This window comes from Idiotropiscis lumnitzeri, chromosome 12, assembly GCF_059441095.1.
Source record: "Idiotropiscis lumnitzeri isolate Australia: NSW breed Sydney's pygmy pipehorse chromosome 12, RoL_Ilum_1.0, whole genome shotgun sequence".
Taxonomy (NCBI): Eukaryota; Metazoa; Chordata; class Actinopteri; order Syngnathiformes; family Syngnathidae; genus Idiotropiscis; species Idiotropiscis lumnitzeri.
Window position 1 is genome coordinate 9,734,623 of NC_142402.1, and position 22,020 is coordinate 9,756,642.

Here is a 22,020-nt window from a genome sequence, read left to right on the forward strand (position 1 = left end):
TGGGACAGTCAGACAGGTAGATAATATTTCATTTAAATATAATTAAATTAGTTTTTTTTTTAATAAATGTGATTATTATTCATTCAAAGTAGTATTCATTTTTTATGAATTACATTATCATGTATATTTATTAATATAGATATATTTAATTATTTTATGTAGTTTTTGTTTTTATTATGTTAGTGTATTATTTTATCTTATTCTTTCTTTTATTCTGTGTTCCCATGTTTATTAATTATATTATTAATGAAAATAATACTATCATTATTTAAGTAATTATTTGGATGTAGTGTGTAATTTGCAAATTCACATTTATTTAATTCTAGTTCATATTTTTATGCATTTGTCTATTATTTTGAATTAAACTTATTTTTACTCAATTCCATCATACTGTTATTTAAATAATTTAATGCCACTTATTCATTTTTATTAATTATATTGTTTATTTATATAAAAAGTTCAATTTATCTTCAGATCTTTTTATTTATTATATTGTGAAATTAATGAATATATGAAATTAATGAATATAGAAAATGCAAAATCTAATTTTAATTATCCTTTAATTTGAATGAATTTTCCCCCTCATGTTTTTATCAATTTATATATTTATTTAAGTGACACTGATCAACGCATTTTTTTCAATCTGAGATACAAGGAAACTTTTCTCGATACATTTTTTGGATTGATTCCTAATCTGCCCTCGTTTTTCTGTAGCATATCATGTTTTATCAATAATAATAAGAATTATATAACAATAATATAATATCCAATATATTAACTAACATTTATGAATGAAGTTTTAGGTCTAGCAACAGTTGGACATTTCTTTTCATATGTTCGTCATCTATAAATTACAACGCATGGCAAAATCCATATTGCGCAAGCTTTTATTGGTCAAACATAAAAACGAAACTTAAAATTTACTGTTGACTAGTGTTACTAATCACATTATATTGTTTATTTGTATTATTACCTTTTGTATTTAATTAAATATATTTGTTTATTATGTATAATTATAAGATTTCATGAATTAATAGTAAGTATTATTACCATTTAAAAAATACATTTTATTTTATAATTAATAAATAAATGATTATAATTATGAACAATACAGTAATAATAATCCCCATAATGACCCACATTGGTGTGGGTTAATGGGAAAGGAGGGCTCAGTTAGAGCGATGAGCGTCTTGGGAGTGCAAATCGATGCCGTATCACACTACGGCGATACGCTCTCCCCGCCATCTTTATCGTAAGTCTAGACTGGAGATGCTCAATCTGAAAAGAGGCAAATGGCAAGAGATTACCTGATGATAACCAGCCAAGTGCTATTGTTGTTACCTTGTTCTCTACATTTGGGTTCTCATTCTGTGGCATGGTCATTCTCTGCGGCATTGGCCCACTCATCATTAACTGTATGAATAGCCGTTGTCTGCTCATTTTAATAGAGTGCCATGTTTTCCCTCGACTCCTGTGTATGCATTATTAATCATCTCTTACTGGGCTGAGAGGCAGCGAGCGAAGGGGGGGAACACCATGTTCAGTATGGGGGTTGTGTACTCGTACCTTGCTACGACATCGCAGGTATCATGCAAATAGTGTTTAGTTGGAGGAAAGTGGATCTGCGAGAAAAGATGACGACTGTGTTTAAGAGTGTTTCATTTGGCTTCTCTGCTGTCCTAACCACTGTTAGAAATGCTGACCTACATTTACAACCTAAATTCTAATATTTGAAAAGTTCAAATGCAAAAGCAGACAGCCCAATTTTTTTTTGGTGACGTTAGAATTAATTACGCAATTAAGAGGCGACTGTGGAAATTTTCTAGCATTTATTGTCTCTGTTTATTGTTTTATTTCATCGCAAAACCAGACAACTTCTAGGAAAGATTTTCTTCAAAAACAGACAAGTCCAAAATTTTCACATAATTATAATAGAGTGGGCTACTGCATACTCGCATTTTTTTTTTTTTTTTGTTGGTAACACATATTGGTGGATTATCCCCATGGATTTTTGGGGGCGTAAAAAAACATGTATCTGTGGTTTATTGTATACTATATATCGAGGGAACCTATAATAATATAAATCTAATAATGATAATTTTTCTTGTTTATCGAGTATGACACATTTTTGAGATTTGGTTGTGTTATGAAATGAATCCTGATTCAGAAGCGCGCCAGATGATGCACGTGGCACATTTTGGTAGGGGGGAACGGGGGACAATTTTGACATTTGTGTCTCCAACTATGAGCTCTTTTGATCTAGGGTGTTCAAATTGATATGCAAACCAGCTTTGAGTGTCTACTAATAAATGGCATGGAAAAATTCCTGGACAAAACTAAGAGAAAATGCATACCTTCATCTCAAATGCATGGAGTGAAATGTTACAAATGATTCCTTGGCCTGGGTCGCTTGTTACCTACCTTGGCGTGAGATGAAACCATATGAAATAAAAGCCATGATAGTGACTAAAAGATTAACAGCTTTCTGTTCAAAACATTAAAAAAAATGTCTGCGGTTCTGCTTGTATAAGACTTCAAATGTGTAATTTATTGCTGTTTGTTTCCTCTTCCTTTTTTGCTCAGGGGAGTTTCTGTTGTCTGGCTTTTGGTGAGGGACAAACAACTGTTGGGCTGTTCAGCCAACTCAATATTTCTTCAGTAGAAACTGTGGATTTTTTTGAGATCTCAAACAAATGTTCGGTTGGGACTCGGTAGTCAGAGCTGAAGCTTGATCAGTAGCTGGGGCAGAGGTTTGGAGGCACAATTTGGTTGTTTGATTGAGCTGGACCTGGATAATAAATGACTTGTGAAGGTGCTAACCGGTGTTCCTTAAATGTGGCCGGATTATATGGCCAATTGATTTTCCAATAAAAAAATAACATTTATCATGACTGCATCCAGTCAAATTTAGCTTGTGGTGAATTGTATCGTTTATAAATGTTAAGTTTGTTACAACTCTGTCTGAATTCATTAGCAATGCGCTAGCTAGTCTTAGACCTAACAGTTAAAAGATTACCACAAACTATCCTTTAAACTAACTATATTTCTCCATCTAGTGAAACATAGCTAAACATACATGTTTATGTTTTTAGTTGGAAGACAAGCTAGCTAGTAGCTAATTAACTCAGGGACAGTTGAAACAAACTTATAACATTTATAAATTATACAGTTTTCCTCACAATTGTTTCTGTGCCTGCTTTATGTTTAGGTTGTGTTGATAGTTTCTACATGATTGTGATGTGATAGTGGCATTAAAACGTAGATGAAGTCCCTACCGAAGACCAAAGTAGCTAATACACGGGCCGTGACTCAATGTTTTCTTCGCTTCTTCCTCTTCAAGTGTGAGGATGCTCCAGGCTGTGACAATGTGGTTGCTTCCGCCTCCATTTAATAACTCATCACTCAACAGGAGTTAGCTTGATATTTTTTCCTTTCTTTGAAATGCAAAAATGCCTCCCAAAAGTGCTGGCTAATTCCTTCTGCTTAGTCATGGAGAATCGTTGTCAACGTTGCATTGAGCCCGTCCTGCCGCACAACCTGTCACGCCCGCCTTTACTTAGCGAGTCCGGGGAGCGATAGAATCTGCCATCTGTGTAAATTGCTCTATAATCTCATCTGACGGCTTGTTTCTCATGAGTGAGGCTAAATGTGGCCTTCCTCTCCTCCCTTCACGTTTTGGCCGTGTAGTTGAGGACCGCTTTAAAACACGCATTCGTACACACACACACACACACACACGCGCACGTTTTCTGCTTTCCCAAATGCCGCTGGCTAGGATGGCACACAAGACGTATTAGAGGAGAGAGTGGCAGGTGTAAGCGCGATGATTATCATCTCCGCCTCACCGGGATTCTTATCATTAGTCAAGAAGCTTGTCTTGCATTTGCACCAGCAATTATTGATGGGCCGCATGTGGCTGGCTCCTACTTAGCGTGCCTTTTGGCGAAACAGCTTGTGGTTCATCCTGAAATCGGTACCTTGATTTATGAGTTAAATTCGTACCACGACCAAGCTTGTAACTCAGTTCACTCCTCTGTCAAATTGTTTTTTTTCCCCATTGAAATGAATTTACAAAGTGTAATTGCTGTACGTACTGCGGTACTTTTGTGTTGGATGTGTACCTTTAAGAGGTGTGGCCTGGAGAGTGATATCAACAGTCTGGCCAGGTAATGTGTGTGTGAGTTGTCATACAGCAGCTCCTTGCGAGTGTTCTCATTTTGTCCCATTCTATAAACAGCTGCAATTGCGTAACCGCTGTGGCTCTCCTTGGCCACATGCCAGGGCAAGTAAACGTCTGCATATTCGAGGTACACAGATTTTTGCGGGAGTGTAGTTCATGAACTGTGCACAGCAACTCGGCTCAATCATCCAAGCTTTGGAATCTTCTCACTAAAAACAGACCATTACAAAAATGACATCTTTGTCCTTTGTGACTCTCAACTGAGTAATGACAGTCTCCAGGCCCGAACCAGGAACCGCGTCAACACTCAAATAGAGATGTCTGTCAGCAATGACAAGACGAGCTTTGTATCTGGTCTTCCCGAAGCTGGAGGAATGCGTTCTCCCACCAAAACGCTTTTGTTCTCAACGTGCCGCATCATCGTCTGTCAACAGGAAAAAGTCATTTTGAAAAAAAGTCAGACAGTTGATCAGTACGTTGCGCTTCGTCTAATCCAGTGCTTCTCAAATAGTGGGGCGGGGGGGGGCGTGTGACCCTGGGGTACGTGCTTTTTTTTTTTACGCCGCACTAAAATAAAGTGTAATTGCACATCCTCTCCAGTAGTTGGCATTGTAGCCATTAATCTTGGCTTCATTTTGAAAAAAAATACATGTTTTTTTTTTTATTCATTTTTGTTTTGTAGGTTAAAGTGTTTTATGTATTGTGCTCCTGAGTTAATGATGCTGAAGTCAATTTTAATTTATTTATTGATTTTGTTTGCTGTGAATGGTGCAATAAGTCTGTCAAACATGTTTACAGCTCAAACAAGGATATTATTATTTTTGGGAATTTCAGGCACTTAAAATAATTTCTTTTACAAACTACTAAACAATGTTAATACGATTATTCTTGTAAGTCTCTTTCTTTTTGTTTTCTTTATGTTAACAAGGATACGATGTTATGCAGACGTGTACCTATAACTATTTTATAGACAAATGTTATAATTTATAGTTGTGGCGGCGAGTGGGTGGTGGGGTGGGGCGCAAATTGTTTTCTTCTTGCTCGGGGGCGTAACCGAAAATAATTGAGAAAGTAGCAGTTGTTTAGCCTGTCTATGGTGTTTGGCAACAAATGTTAGCATTGAACTAGCGATGTGCTGGACAAAATGAAATGCTTTGGTTAAACATTTTGATGGTTAAATACGCAATGTTTAATTCTTACGCGGCATTTCACAGTGAACTGGCAGTGACATCTATAACTTGAAATTAGCAATTAAATAAAAATGTCATTAAAAATGTAAACCTGAGCAATATTTTACTAACACTCCCACAATGTCATGATTCCTTGACATTCTTATTTGGATGAGCAGAGTAAGCGCAAGCCTGGAGGCTTGGAAGCCTCCGCGGAAACCTTCAGGCTGGCAGCCTGGAGGCAACGCAACCGAAGTCACTCTGACGTCCCAAAGGTTACTGCTTCAAGACACCCTCGTTTCCGAGCCTTCATCGTATAAATACTGAACGACCTTGACTGCTGCAGTACTTAAAAAATGCCTATAAACTACACACAATTATTTTACCTTTATTTCTATGAATATTTATTTGTCTCACTCTTTACTTGTCTGCTGCAGCCGTCTGTAGAACGAAGGCGTCGCTCTCGGAGCGTGATTGCTTGTCATCACTCGGATAACAATAGCGGTCCATGTTCTGCTCTATTTCATCGGGCATTAACGCCCGTTTGTCACTGCTTTACCACGGCTTCCTCTGCTAATCCTCCGTCTGAAAAAATGGAATCACAGACTGATTTAGAATTGTCATTTATGGTGGATATATGTTCCAGACATGCCAAAAATAGATGCAGCAAATTTGACCATGGCATTATAATTGAATTAAAAATGATAATCAATTTAAAAGCATGGATCGGAATTTAAATTAAATTGCGCTTTTAATATCCAAGGTAGAAAAGCGCTATGCATGTATATAATAAACCATTCGTATTTTTCTCATTTTTAATGGGTAATAAATATATATGTATATTCATCTAATATCAAATACTGTACTTTAAGGTGAGATTTTCAGCTGCATCGTTCAGCCTTATTTTCCAACTTCATAGCGTCATGCTTAACATTTAACAGTTGAACCTGTATTATTTTATTTAGGAAAAAAAGACTTAAACTCAGGGAGTCAATTTGATTTAGTTTATTACAAATATTTTTTTGTTTGTTTTATTTTGGATTCAAATTCTTTATTGTGGAATAACTATTCTGCTTTTGCCAGAAATAAACAAAAGGTCTTCATTTTGATATATAAAATATCTATTTTAAATGATGTGTGGTATCCATTACTGGGTATCGGTTAGTATTCTAAAGATTATTACTGCGATTGGTTTTGCTCTGAAAAAAAGGTATCAAACATCCCTGGTATATATTATATTAAATGAAGTAAGAAATGTTTAACAAAACAAGTTTAAGCCACTGTAACATAATGCATAGTTTGATTTAATGCTGTCTTTTTTTTGTGTGTGTACCACTAGAGGAAGGATGCTTTGAGAATCGCTGCTGTCCAGTATTTATTGTTTATTAACACAATAGTTGTAAAATGTGTTTAAAAAAAATCGTCAGTCTGTCATTATTTCAAACCAAACTTAAACTGTCAGCCGCTCTTCCGTCATCCCTGAATTACAGATCGTCACCGTTATTCCGTCAGATCGTCTACTTCTTCATGTTTCTCTTGGGCGGCGGCGGCACGTCGGCGACAGACAACCAGCGTCGAGAACTCTCTCCATCTGGCAATGACCCAAACCCGAACCAATCGTTCATGAAATATTCTCAAAATAAATCATTCCTTCAAGATTGAATAGAAAACAATAAACGTAAAGGTTCACATACACATGCACAAAATATTACATTCAAACAAATGTTGCAGATTTCTGTTGTCATGGCAACTAATCAAAGGTAGTGGGAGCGCCGGCGCATCTGTAAAATTGTGGAGCATAACAGTGTTTCTATTTGACTGTAATTTAATCCCGCTTGAAACATTAAGCATTAAGTGGACCTTTGTGGTGACAGTTTTAATTCTGACATGCAGATGCTGCATTTGTGACGTGTCAATAGCGTGACCTCATCTTCAGCATGGCAACACCTGGGAGCCATCGTCTCAATTATACCCTAAACACTGCTACCTCCTCCGTCCTCGGTGGAATTTCTGGTGGGAGGTGCTTGCGTGTAAACACAGGTGCAAGAACCTAGAAATGTATAAGTGGAGAAATAAGAATAAACAGTCCAGTTGAAGTAACCCCGTTTTAGTCACCCCTCGGACAAAGGGAGTCCGTAAGTGACGGACTTAGAAAGGCTGATGGTACTGACCTGGTTAGTGAGAACTACGGGGACGGACGAAAAGTCGCTTTTGTTTGTAAATATTCCGTCATTTTTTGGAGGTTTCAAGTCAGTCGACACTCCCCAGAAAACGGGCGTCTGTCAGTAACGGATTGATGCACCATGGCTTCCTTTAGTACTGACAGAATTCCCACCTCTACTATTAGGCAAATGATAAGATCGAACCACGATCTATGAGAAAAACACTGTCACTCATTTTATCCAAATGTTTGTCATCTTTGCCATATAACCATCCAAAACCGGCAGGAGCAGCAGTCGAAGAACGCCATTTATTTATAAAGCAGCCAGCCAGGCGGCCAGGACTCCTCTCTGTCATCCGTCATTGATTTTGCAATTCAGCGGCATCCGAGCAGAACGGCAAAAGCTGTGCATCTCAGTCAGGGCACTGATATCCAATCTCTATTACCCACCTAACCCAAGGCCTCGGTTCAAGGGGCTAACCCTCCCCTGGGTTGAAGCAAAGAGGTGGCCATGATGGATTTAGGATCTGCTTAGGCAAAGCATCAACCCATCTCCCTCACTTTTAGTATCCCATCACGGCTAACGCAGCAGCGGTAGTACATGACGGGCCGTCCCATTTTCACAGATCCGGTGGCAAAATATGAATGATGACTCCAAATGGTTGTCTCTAATCGGCTGCGAAATTGCCTCGGTAAATATGTTCGACTACAAGCACTCTGTCTCTCTGCTGTCGGCGGGTGAGAATGAAAACCGGGAGGGTAATAGGCTTGTAGTTGTCACAGTGTTTAAGACCCATGTTGGATTCACGCTTCATAATTGGCTTTTAATGCACAGAGACGGCTCGAGGGGAGGAAGTGGCAGAAATGTGCAAGGAAAAGAGGCCCGCTGTGTGGCCATAGTAATTCAGGCTTTTGTCCTCTAATTAAATGACCTCAGATGGGAGCGCTAAGCTTCGTTTTGTGTGTATGTGTGCTACCCCCCGATATGGAGGTTTGTGCCAAGTAGCCTAGTAATGAATGGGACGTCTTCTGCAAAGCCTAAGAAGTTGCCTTTGTCCTTGCGGACTGTTTGGAAATTTGGCAAAACACACACAGTGTCTTTAGCGAGAGCTTTTGGGGGCCTCTTAGCGTAGTTTGAATGTTTCTTGGTAGGGGCACGATTGCCCCCCGATCTTTTGTCATTGTTCGTCAGAAATGTTTGGAAGCTCCCTGGAGCCTTCCAGAAGGCAAAATTAGTGTTAATATGCATGCTCACCTGTTTGTCAGTCAAGACCAGCAGTCAGAAGGAAGCATAAAACGCCCAATTCATTATGCCAATTATGAACTTCAACATTGCCCTCGTGGTACCATACAATGCAATAAGATACAATAAATACAATGCAATGTGGCTGAATATTTGTTCAGCGCAACAATTAAATCCTCAGAAGCCGTTTCGAGCATTTGGACTGATCGAGAGAACATTGTATGTGATAATGTCAGCACTGAAGCTGCCAAAACATAGAGTACATGTTCTCTCGTTTACAAGAATCTTTTTCTATTTTTCCGTAATCAGCAGAACATGGGTTGGTTGCACCAAAAACACTGCTTTCTAAACAAAAAGGGGAGGGAAAGGAACACTCAGCAGAACATTGACTTCTACACGACATTTTTTTTTTTTTTGCTTTTGTGACACCTCAAAGCATAAAGCAATACAATTTAAGATACAAAGTCCTTTTCATGGCAGAGTAATCATTTATTTACAGATACAATATGCAACTAGGAATCGTACTTTGAGCGATGCTAACTCACATGGCTCATGTTGAACATTAGTATTTCTTTTTTTTTTTTTTTTACACACACACTCTGGTTCTGCTTTCCGTCTAAAACTCTTTTTCAAGTGTGAGATGCATTGGCATTTATCGCCCTCATAATCAATAATAAAAGCTGATATTGACAGCCTAATTGTTATCTTCTACTCAAAAGCTGTGCTGATCTAAACTCCAAAGCGATGCAACACTGCCATTTCCAGGAATCTGTTAATCGTAATAGTGAATTTTGAACCTGAATCTCACAGACAAGCCGTGTGAGAACCTCTTACATGCCTACACGCTGAAAAAACGTTTTTGATAAATATTTATACGACAGTGGCAGTAAATGGTCAAATCTCGGCGAATTAATCTAAACATCGGCGGCAAATGCTTTAATAACATTCCCGGAATTAGAATTACTCTCGTAAAGCTTTCAATGCTCACAACCAACCTTTACATTCATGTCTAAAACAATTGCTGGTATTACATAGTGTCTATGACCTGAAATGGAAGGGTATATATATATTTTTTTTTTTAACTTGAACAAAAAATGCCTGATAAGGAGAAATAGCTTACAAGGAGAGTCTGCCTGAACTTGAGTTATTTCATCTCGGTTCGATTTTTGCTGTGTTGTGGCCATCTGAAAAAAATGCAAACACCTCTCCACAGGCTTCACATGATGATGAACGTGAAGCCAACATGCTATCAGGGTGTTTTAATGTTATTCCACTTAAAAGCCTTGAGATGCCTGGTGCTCGACTGGCAACTAATATTTATGGCCAGCATTGTCGCAGCTTTGACCCACCGCAGTTCTTTTGAATATCACAGGCAGCTTTCTTAGCACCCGCTCATAAAAATAATCCTAGAAAGGACACATGAGCCCCAGGCCGGAAAGTTCAACCATTGCAACTGTTGTTCTCACTGCTTCCGATGTTGGCTGCCGTGTGAATGAACGTCTCCATTGCAATTGTTGCCGTCTGCCAGACACCATTTTGTGGCCACCTGGCGCAATTCCACGCGTGTGCCAGACACGGAGTTGTGCGGCTCCATCTGTAACCAGATACAACTTTGATCAGGGGCAGCATTTATAGCTGCACAGGCAGGTGGAAGAGAAGGCGAAAGTGAAACATTTCAGTGTGTATTTTGTGAAATTTGCCGTGACGACAATGGTTTACGTAGAGAAAAATGGAGGAAACGGTAACAAATGTGGTGTCCCAGTATCCAGAGCTTACGGTCACAAAATCAATGACCCAAGATACAATGATGGAAGGTATCAAGGTATTATTTTATGTTTAACAATGTCGTCTTAAAATGTCATCTAGCATAGCCACTAATGCTTCACTTGAGTCGCGTTTCCTCATCCCCGTTTTTATTAACAATGCCAGAACTTTCTGTTAAAACTGTGAAAAATACATTTTGACGAACCACAACCTACTTTATCTCCAAACCAGCGTAAAAAAGGCACCAGGCCACTTTCTGTTTCGTATCACTTCAACTGTACTTCCTTGACACCAATTACTACTTTCCTGTTTAGCCAAGGCTCTGATGGCATGAAATGAACTGCGAATATACAGGGAAGAACTGTGAAAAAATAATGAATATTGGGGAAATGTTTCTTCGGAATTTGGGGGTACGTGGGCAGTTTGCGAACCCCTGATATATAAAGATAGGAAGACTAGGACAGCTAGGACCTCCCATGGATATTAGGATTTCCCGTGATATGCTGCCTCTCCTCACACACACGCGCGCGCACACACAATCTTCTCGGTCGTCCTTCCTGCAGGCTTCTCTGAACATTGTCAACAGCAGTCAGTCTGCCATGAATTCAGATGAAGAAAAGCCCGCAGGCAACAAAGGCAAGAGGCCGCTTTGTGCGCAATCTTTTCACACGACTCCAGTTTACACACACCAACCTTCCACCCTCCTCATTTGGAATGAATTGATATCCCGTCCCACGTCCACTAGCTTTCAAATAACTGTCACCTTCCAGTCAAACTGCCAACCTCTCACCCTCGGCCTGTCACCTCTGGCTCTCGTCTCGCAGCTTTTCATCATTTCATCTCAACCCCAGTAGGTAAATCTTGGCGGAGTAAATCAAGTCAAACTATCGTACGCTGGTGGAATGAGATATTTGACCTAAAATAAGAACGAACCACATTTGGTTTAATGAGAGGAAAATGAAAGGTTCAGTGGCTATAAGTAGTTAACTCAGCCCTGTCAAAACACCCGTTTTTTTTACTAACGTGAGGAATATAAAGCTGAACACATACATTTGAAAAGGAAACTGATTTGTTGAATTTAAAAAGAACAAACAAATAATAATAAACTGACTGCATGACCTCTCTCAGGCAGGTCATCAGGTGTACTATGAGAAAAGATCCATTTTCATTCAAATGGTCAAAATATGATTGATTTCCTTAAAATAAATGTATTTTGTTCATTGTCTGTTTTCACTCATCCTCCATCCTTATTACTCCACCCCAATCTGCCTCATAATGATGTAATAGTGAAAAGTAGTGCTTTGCCGCGATCTTGTGGTATCAATAGGCAATTAAGTTACACGAGTTATTCGAGGCCTTGAGATACGAGTGACCCAACTTACGCATTTTTAGAGATATGAGCTGCCATATATTTTTTTTGCACTGTATAAACAAATTTACAATCAAGATAATTACATGTGTATTTATAGTAATATAATAGTAATAATAGTATTGGTCTCACAACACATGTAGAAAGACAACGTAAGAATACTCACAGGGATATATTCTTGATCCACTTCCAAGAATTCTCCAGCATAGTGAGTTTTGACCAGCTCAGCATATCCATATGTCAGTATCATACTGCCCCTGGTGGCCAAGGAGTGTACACTAGAAGGAGCAGCACAATGTCCATTAAACTGAAGCATAAAACAATGCTTACCGTATGTTTTTACATATTATACTACTATAGAGTGCTATTTTTTTTTATTAAAACACATTATAAACATTTTTATGAGTACCTTTTGATTTTATTGCAACATTCAGTTGCTTTTTGCGTGGGAGTCTATCAGCATGGCACATCTTGACTTAACCATTGTGAGCACTCGTCCATGTAAAAGCCATCCACATTTGCGAGGACATCACTTGTGCACAGCCCTCTTGCAACTGTCAACTGGCTTGCCTGGGCGTTCGAAAACCTACATTTCCCTCTAGTGAAGCCATTCTTTTGTCAATTTGGATGTGTGCTTCGGGGTTGTCATGCTGAAAAGGTGAAATTCGCTCTTCATCTTCAGCTTTGCAGTGGAAATCCCTGGATGTTCTGTGACAGATTGTTTTTGGAACTGTTCATAATTCACTCTGTCTTTACTCGGGCACCAGCTGCACCTGGAAAAAAAACAAAGGCATGTATGTATGGTTGACTTTTTAACATGCGTTTTAATGTGAACAACACCACTTTCAAACATACTTGTACAACCACATTATTTTAGCTTTGGAAGTTATAACTTTCCTTTCGAAACACAAAGAATTTCATTGTTAGATTCTATCCTAAAAATGTGTGTTATTTTAACTAGGTGTACATGGTCAACATAACGAACGAAAACATACAGTAGTTATATAGAAAGTTGTCCGAGCATGATTTTAACAGGCTTGTGGGACATTTAGCACGCGGATTGCCAGAATAAACAAAGATGGAGCATGTGGGAGGAGAGCACACTGGTGTTTTTGTTCAACCCTTAAAACACTTGAAATAATATGTCAACTCACCAACAAACATAAACATGCACAATTTAATGCAAGTTTTCAACACAGACATTTTTTTTCCCATTATTATCATATTATTTATTATTGTAGTTGCATTTTGCAAAAGTTTGCTCTGCATCATCCTGAGAGCTGCTGCAAAAACTCTTGAACGTTGGGAATGATTTTTTCCTGTCTCATAGAAACGCATGGCAGGCCCAATCCAGGCCCTGAGGCAGCAAAGCAGTCCCTGCAGTTGATGGTGGTGTGCTGTGCTTTCCTCACACATGATAATGTGTCCCTTTCAAACAAATTAACTTTAGTTTAAACTCTCCAAAGAGTAGTTTTGCCAGAAGTACAGGACAACATCGCGGCGTATTCCGCACTGTTCTCTTGCAGTCATTCGTACCGATAATGGACCCGTAGAGTGGAAATTGCACTGAACTTTCTTCATTTAGAGCGGTGTGTCTGTCTTGCAGTGGAGTGGTTAACATCAAGGCTTTTAGAAATACTTTTATAACTCTTTCTAGCTTCATGTAAGATAAGAGTTATAAATTGTTGGTATGTGAAGAGGTGTTTTATGTGAGACATGGTTCACATCGAGCAATGCTTGTTGAGAAGCGCAAAGTCAAAACTGGTGTGATTTCAGTTTCAACCAACACCTCCAATCTCGTCACACTAATTGGACTCTGGGATGGTTGAATTTCTGACTCCAGTTAGCTTTTGGCGAAGTTAGCAGTTCTAATATATATTTTTCCAAGTTTGTTCTCTGTGTACATCAGGAGTGTCAAACTCAAATACACAGTGGGCCGAAAAGTAAAACTTGAACAAAGCCGGGGGCCAGCATTTAATTTTTTAAAAGCAATATAAATGCAGATGTTTGGGTTTTTTTTAATTGAAAATGTTTATTATAAGTGGTTTTATTAATGCAATACAATGTTTAGTTTTTAAAATGACTATTATCAGATAGAATGTAAAATGGTATAGTAGTCATTTGGGTATAGCCTCGCGGGCCAAATATAATTACACTGCGGGACAAATTTGGCCCACGGGCCAGAGTTTGACACCTATGGTATACATATTGTTTTCAGTAGCGCCCTAAGTTTCTGATGATATTTTTTTTTTCGTGACTTGCGAGCACAGATTTGAGGTATGTTGTGAACTCAACTCACTTCACAAAAATATTTATCAGATTCATTCAAGTCATAAAAAAAGAGGCTTCAAGTTATCTATTGCCACTCCCAGTTGAAATTTATTGTAAACTGTCTATACAATATTAAATAGTGGTATTTTCCTTAAAACTCACATTACATAACATTTCATTGGCTTATTTTATGGCTGCCAGGATGGCCGAGTGGTCTAAGGCGCCGCGTTCAGGACCCAGTCTCCCCAGGAGGCCTGGGTTCGAATCTCGAATTTCCCCATTGTGGGACTAATAAAGGGAGTATTATTATTATTTTAAGGAGCCTGGAAAAATATTCATAGGTTTTCTGTTGATTTCAATGGGAAAAGAGGATTTCAGGTATAAGTCTTCAGTTTCAAGTGTGGTGACAGAACAAATAAAACGCATATCTCAAGGCATAGCAGTGATTGTTTGCAGGCTATTCATTTAAGTAGAGTAATTATCCATTTTTGTGATCACATTTTATGACGGATAAATACAGAAATCTATTCAATTCCAAAGTGTTCACATACTAATTTATATCTATTTGTGACACTTTTCAACTTCCTGTCACCTTTCCAGAGCGGGCCATTGCCAGGCACGAGGTACGGGAGATCGAGCAGCGGCACACCCAAGACGGCTTGCGGGAGCGGGACTCATCATGGACGTCTGTCTCCGAGAGCGACAACCACGTGGTCATCATCTACAACCGCGTGCCCAAGACGGCGAGCACTTCCTTCACCAACATCGCCTACGACCTGTGTGGGAAGAACCACTTCCACGTCCTGCACATCAACACCACCAAGAACAACCCCGTCATGTCCATACAGGACCAGGTCACAAGCTATTGCCTTTTTAAAGTACTCACTCTACAAATCCCAATTCCAATGAAGATGGGATGTTGTGCAAAAACATAAAAACAGAATGCAATCATTTGTAATTTTTTTCAACCAACGATATTTTATGAGTACAACGTATTCTAAAAAAAAAAAAAAAGAAGCTTGGACAGGGTTAACAAAAAACTGGGAAAGTTGATGAATATGCAAACAAAACCAACATCTGATTGGAAGAATCCACAGGTGGAACCGGTTAATTGGAAAGCGTGACGTGAATGAGTATCAAAGGAGCGTCCCCGAAAAGTTCAGTTCCTCACAAGGACTGGTTGCGGTTCACCACTTTGTGAACAATTGTGTGAGAATAGTCCAACAGTTTAAGAACATTTCTCAACTTATAATTGACAGAATTTTTGCAATTTCATCATTTATGGTCTATAATATCATCAAAAGAGTCAAACAACCTGGGAAAATGTCTGCGTAAAAACGCAAGGCAGAAAAGCAACGTTGAAGGTACGTGACCTTTGATCCCTCAGGTGGCTACAGAGGAAAAGGACCATCCAGGCTGTTGTAGTGGCGCCTTAATTTAGGATCTCAATTCATTCCGTGACCAAATTCGTACATATCATACATTTTGTCCCCAAATTTTTAATCAAGAAAAATAGCAGTGTAGTGTTTGAAACGAATAAAACCAAAATAATGAAAGAATGTAAGGATAAATTTGTTTAGTTGGTGTTTTTACTGAACCTACTGTAGTATTTGTGTATTGGCGGCTGCGTGCATGTTTCTCTTTACTTGCTCACAACACAAAGCAAATGAGATGGCTCACAAAAACTCGGAAATTAAGGCACTCTTAATACAATGCAATACAACTTTATTTATATAAGTGCATTTAAAGTCAGGATACCTCTGTATGGTCATTTGCGGGGATTTACTGCACACTATTCACAATGCAGCACACTAATGAGTATGTTTCTTGATTCAGGTGCGGTTTGTGAAAAATGTGACAGAATGGAGGGAGATGAAGCCTGCTTTCTACCATGGCCATGTCTCCTTCCTGGACTTCACCAAGTACGAACGTGTGCACTTGACTCCTCCTTGTGGTGATCAAATGCTCTGTACTTGCACAGAGGAGGGAGCCTCTTGCCCTTATGTCAGGGACGGGTGGGCAAATTTGAGTGCTCAAGGGCACCAATGGATTTTTTTCAACAATTAGACAAGATAAGATATCCTCTACTGGTCCCCATAATGAAAGTTCAGGTTTTATAGCAATAATTAAAAAAAAATTTTTGAAAAAGTCAATAATATATTCTTAGTGAAAATATTCCCTTTTTTAAGAAAACATGGTTTACTGTTCTGTAAACTATGAAAAATCTGTTCGTATAATAGCATAATTATGTATTTATTTAGAAATACAATGTAAATTGTGATTAATTGCAGTTGTTTTTGAATATGCATGACATGTACAAATGTTTATGGTATTTTTTATTTTATTATTTACAATAAATGAATTAACCAATTATTTCCTGAGATAAATTAACACAAAATATATAAAATGGTTTATGATAATGTAATTACATTTAGATTTGTATTATTTAGATTTAAAATAGTTTTAAATAAACATTTTTGTGGATACTTTTGTATTTTTAAAATAAAACAAGTAACTAATTAATTTCTATTATATTTAGACTTGTAATTGTGATTAGCCATTTTTAACATAACAAATCCAAAATTGAGTTATGTGGGCCTACATGTAGAATAGATAATTTTATTAATATATGTGGGTTAATATTTTTAATACCTTTGTCCACCAATTATTGTAAAAGGTAAATAAATAAATACATGTAAAATGCTTAAACTCCAACTACAGCTGTACCAAAGTGCTGTACATTAGATAAAACACAAAACATAAACCACAATAGATAAAATAATAATACTGATAAAAGTTAAGTAAATGCGTGTAAAATGAATGACAAAGAAATCAATTGAATGAAACCTGGAGTTTCGTTTACCAAATACATTTTTAAGCCAAGCAAATCACTTTTCAGATTTGGGGTGAAGATGAAGCCGATCTACATAAACGTGATCAGAGACCCCATTGAGAGGCTGGTCTCCTATTACTACTTTTTGCGCTTCGGAGATGACTACCGACCTGGCTTGAGGCGCCGGAAACAAGGAGACAAAAAGGTCTCAGCCCTAAAACACCCCTTACACATATTCATGATACGTAAAATGAATGCACTGATTAAATCTTTTTGCCACGTTTCAGACATTTGACGAATGTGTATCAGCCGGCGGCTCAGACTGCGCCCCAGAGAAGCTTTGGCTCCAGATTCCCTTTTTCTGCGGGCATTACTCAGAATGCTGGTCAGTGGTGACAATGACACCCCCATAAAGATGAGACCAAACAAAGCGATATGTGGTTTGCTGTTTGAAACAGAAAAAAAAAAGTCAATTTACTAACATATTTGTCTGTGTGTCACATTCCATTAAGGTTGGAATGGAAGCCAAATGTGACATTTTTGCATCAGCGAGATTTATTTGACCACGCAGACTGCTCGCCACAAAGAATTGGAACAATTCCATTTGAGGCCAATTCCATTTTTTGCTGTCGGCTAAAAAGAATTGTCTGACTTCAAAAGATGAATCAAATTGGCATTTCATCTATTAATTATCATGATTATCTATGACGAAACAACACATGTTTAAGCTGAGGAACATTATTGGAGTAGATAAACTAAAAATAAAAAAATATTGCCTTGGACTTAATATTTTGTTTCAATTAACTTGAATAACTGCATCAAGCCAGTGAACTGGAGACATAATGATACCATATAAAAAAAAACTAAAATAAAATTGTGGTCAATATCACAACTTTACATTACAAAAGTAACTAGAGAGCACTGAACAATTTTATAAACATAGACAGTCCATTTTCAAAACAAAACTAAAGAGCATAAACAGAAAAAAATAAAAATATTTTCACTAAAAGGCGAAGTCAACGCCCCCAAAAACTATTTGTAATAATATCTTCAATGTGCCCTCACTAGTCTAAACATGGAATTCTGATTAATATTGTGTTGGTGATATGTGAGTTAAGCAGCAAAATCTTCCCGTTTTTAGCCATCTCAGCTAAAGCTCACCAGTTTTCTAAAGCAGAGCCATGATTGTTTGTTACCTGAGCAACTCTGATATCATTTTCAGTCGACAGCAAGTAGCAAAATGGTCGCCCCGTGTCATGTATAAAAATGGGTGGATTTTACTGTTTAACTCATATTCCACAAACGCAAATTTTAATCATAAGCCATTTTTCGACGAGTGCAGCCGCATATTCTTCTTAAGAATTTTTTGGGGTTGACTTCCCCTTTAACAGTACAACAAATGTAGAACAATAAAAAATAATTGTGAACTACTAAAATTTGCCCGCTCAGTATAATGAATATAGTCAATAATGAATATATATACCGTGTCCAATGGCTGCACGGCTAGTTAGAAGCAACTAAACAGCTAATGCTATGTGGGCAGGCTATGGAAACTTAAACTTACTTAAATCTAAGTAAAATATTCTAGACACAAATATCTGACAAGAAGGAATATATTCTGCATTGATTTGCGATACTTAATATAGATTGGATTTTCGTTTTTACAGTGTGAGCCTTGTGGGAGTGAATTTAGTACCCCCTGGCAACTATTTCCAACGCAGAAGATCAAACAGCTCCCAATTCTTGCCAGTTTTTTTTTTTCAACAAAAAGTTACACCTACCCACAATATTTCTTCGTCTTTATCCTTCCCTTTTGTCCTAATCCTTCCCTGTGTTATCTTTCCTCCTTCCCTTTATCTTGTCCTGTGAGCATTTCCCTGCCCATGCGGGATTAAAAATGCAACCGTTTGTCTTTTGCAGGAACGTGGGTAGCCAGTGGGCTCTGGAGCAGGCTAAATACAACCTGGTGAACGAGTACATGTTGGTCGGAGTGACGGAAGAGCTGGAGGACTTTGTCATGATGCTGGAGGCGGCTCTGCCGCGCTTCTTCAAAGGAGCCACTGAACTGTACAAAACAGGTGCGCATCCGAACCGCTAACCGTCAATTCGTTAGCCTAATAGGTCCATTTTGTATTTATTTATTTATTTTTTTTAAATGAGTCAAGTTGCCTGAAGTCAACATTTACAAATTACCATGACTTGGTTGACTAACAATATTCAGAGATTATTAACAAAAACAAGTTTTTAGTGAGCACTTTGTTTTTTTTTTCTCTGTTTTTGATATAGGACAGTAAGTGAAAAATTATTCAATAAAGAAAACAATTTACTAGCCTTTTTTATGTGCATTCTTTTCCAATATTGACACCCCCATATGTCTGATTTATTTATTTTTATTTTTTAACAATATTGTAATTTTTTTATGAGTTTTGAAATAATCACTGGTAGAGCTAGAGGGGGGAACTGGGGGCACTGCCCCCCCCTGAAATATACTTGGACCCTCCCAGGAGCCAGGCCATATTATTACCTATTGTTTATTTTCTGTGAATTATTTTCCACATTTCCTTCTGTTCTCCAGAGGGAACATTAGATGAAAATTTCTCAGCATTTTCTAAAAAATTTTCTCAATTACTCCTTTTTTTTCTACTTGACTGAAGAGATGACGTGTTGTATTTACTAAGTTTAAAGTGTGCAACGAGCTATTTTAAGGCTATTATGGAAAATAAACTATATCGCTGAGTTTCACTTATCATGCATGTATCATGTATACAAATGAGTGCTGTGACTTTATATTTTTGCGGTCTGAATGATTTATCAGACTTTTGATAACGCCACATGCACTCGTGCTTCACACTAATGTATGTGCTAATTAGTTTCAAAGACGGCAACTGGAATGAATAGTGGAGAGCCATGCAAGAATTAAATCCTGCTCAGATATTAAATACATTTTGAACAAACCATTGTCAACACCAGCTGCAAAATGTCATGGTATTAGATGAGGATTGACTTGATCCCTTTTCAAAAATGATTAAGGAGCGTGGAGGTTGCATCAAAGATTTATTTCATTGTTGTTGCCTTTACAAAGCATTTTCTGAATATATCCCTCATATTTATACATACAGTGGTGACATTTTCTCAGTCAAACACATAAATACAAAATGAGGACAATATAATATGCCTTGTATAAAAAAAAATATACAGACGTTTAAATAGCGTTACAAGCTTGGTCACTGATCGAATTGTATTGCTTGTAAGGCACCACTGCACAGTTTTTCTCCTCTTCTTGTAGCCATATTGATGACATGCCAGAGGCTCTTGTGCACGCCTCTAAAAATATATTTGTATGTCAGGGGATTAAGTCTTGTTAAGAATGTGACTAATTATTAAGCTCAAATTTTAAATCTGGTAATATAACCTTCTATTCTGCATTCCCCTCACTTGTCTTGTGACAGATGTCATAACCCGGAGGCGTTAGAGTCTCACATCACCTCAGCTCAAATAATTGTTAAGCACCTTCCAAATATAGACGTTTTCTTTCCTCGTGTAATCATTGAAGAGAAGCGACATCAGAGAATAGGGTGAAGCGAGAGGAATAAAAAACCGTGACAAAAGTGAAGTCTGCTTTATGTTCTTGACCTTATTCCTGCCTCCTTGATTAATCATGTTTAATTAGTGTCGGAGCAGATCCAAGCAATTACCAATCACTCACTGAAACCTGCCGTTTTCCCTAAGTACCTGCTAAGCCTCATTTAACCAAGACCGATCTGCATTCTTCTATTTTTAGGGCTCATGCATACAGTACATATGGGCAGATCTGAGAGGGCATGGGAACTAGTCAGTTTTGTCGTCATGTGATTGCATAAGTGCGTGCCCTCCTAAAGCTGGGATGTGGCTGTTTTCAGAATTAACAAGTCACATTCAAACTCATGTTAAATGGGATTCAGCACACACCTGCTGCAATCTACAATGTCACTGATTTACCCCAAATATATTTGTGTCGTCGCAGTAGCTTTTTTTTTTTTTTTTTTTTACTTTTTTGCTTTCTAGCAGAAGCCAAAAGGTTGTGTGCAAACACTGAATGATAGTTGGAACTTTTGTTGATTCCCTTCCTCAACACAACGCTGCTTATCACCAAAAGAAGACCATACTTACAATCAAGCACGATTTGGGGCTGTTTTTCTTCAACTCTAACTGGGACCTTAGACCAGGTGGGGAAAAAATAGAAGTCTGCCTGAGCAGAAAACCTTCAGGCTTCTGTGAGAAAGAAAAAACAACAACAAAAAAACAAATGTCATGAAAAGCCCACTTAAAAATCTGAAATGCATTTGCGGTTGATCAGAGGCACTTTAAATGGTGACAGAATCTCATTTAACATGAGACTGGTAAATTCTGAGCACAGCCACGTAAACCGTTATAAGGCGTATTTATATTGGTGTCGTTTTTTTTCCATCTCAAAAGTCTGGCATTTGAACAGGCAGGGGTGTGTAAACTTTATAATCACTGAAGTGTACATCTTCAGCGAAAGTCAGACTTTTCACGCATTTAATGTACTGAAGCCAGTTAGTTCAAATTTGGAAATGTTATCTTTTTGGTGTACGAGGGTAAATTACAGCCTATTTGTTTTTATAAACTAAAATTGAGATGACGCCGGCAATTACAAAGCATCTTTGCCGATTGTGCAGGTGCACTTAAGGTGCTTTTTTAAAAAAAAAAATCAAATCAAACTTAAAAAGCTAATGTAAGATGTGTTTGAAATAATATTAAAGTGTTTTCATCATCATCTTATTCATGAGTCTGAGTTTTCCACTCTTAACAGCTGGGCTTGGGCCCAATCATCCCCCCCCCTCCCACAATGATCAGTGGAGCAACTTGTGAGCCTCCAGCAAGGATGTTTTTGCCAGGACTAATTAATAGCCAAGTGCATTACTTCGTTTTACTTCAACTGGCTTGGGGTGAATAACAACTTCAATATGATTGAGGCATAAATCACTCAGTGTTGTCTGGAGCTCCTCCTTTCATTAACACAATGGATA

General features: G+C 37.9%; 1 protein-coding gene and 1 long non-coding RNA gene across 2 annotated transcripts in view; one reads left to right on the plus strand and one right to left on the minus strand.

The window, feature by feature from the left end:
• Positions 1-22,020, plus strand: part of hs2st1a (heparan sulfate 2-O-sulfotransferase 1a) — a 38,197-nt gene that overhangs the window by 13,438 nt on the left and 2,739 nt on the right. Inside the window, exons 2-6 of the mRNA XM_088310512.1 lie at positions 14,758-15,011; positions 15,994-16,079; positions 17,057-17,195; positions 17,278-17,375; positions 18,911-19,068. Of these exons, the coding sequence (XP_088166638.1) occupies positions 14,758-15,011; positions 15,994-16,079; positions 17,057-17,195; positions 17,278-17,375; positions 18,911-19,068 (735 nt within the window). The remainder of the gene's footprint in view (positions 1-14,757; positions 15,012-15,993; positions 16,080-17,056; positions 17,196-17,277; positions 17,376-18,910; positions 19,069-22,020) is intronic.
• On the minus strand, positions 10,030-21,243 carry LOC148325825 (uncharacterized). Its single transcript, XR_015846099.1, has 4 exons — positions 21,140-21,243; positions 12,296-12,659; positions 12,053-12,164; positions 10,030-10,347 (listed from the first exon to the last, which is right to left on the minus strand). It is a non-coding gene; the product is annotated as an uncharacterized LOC148325825 (long non-coding RNA).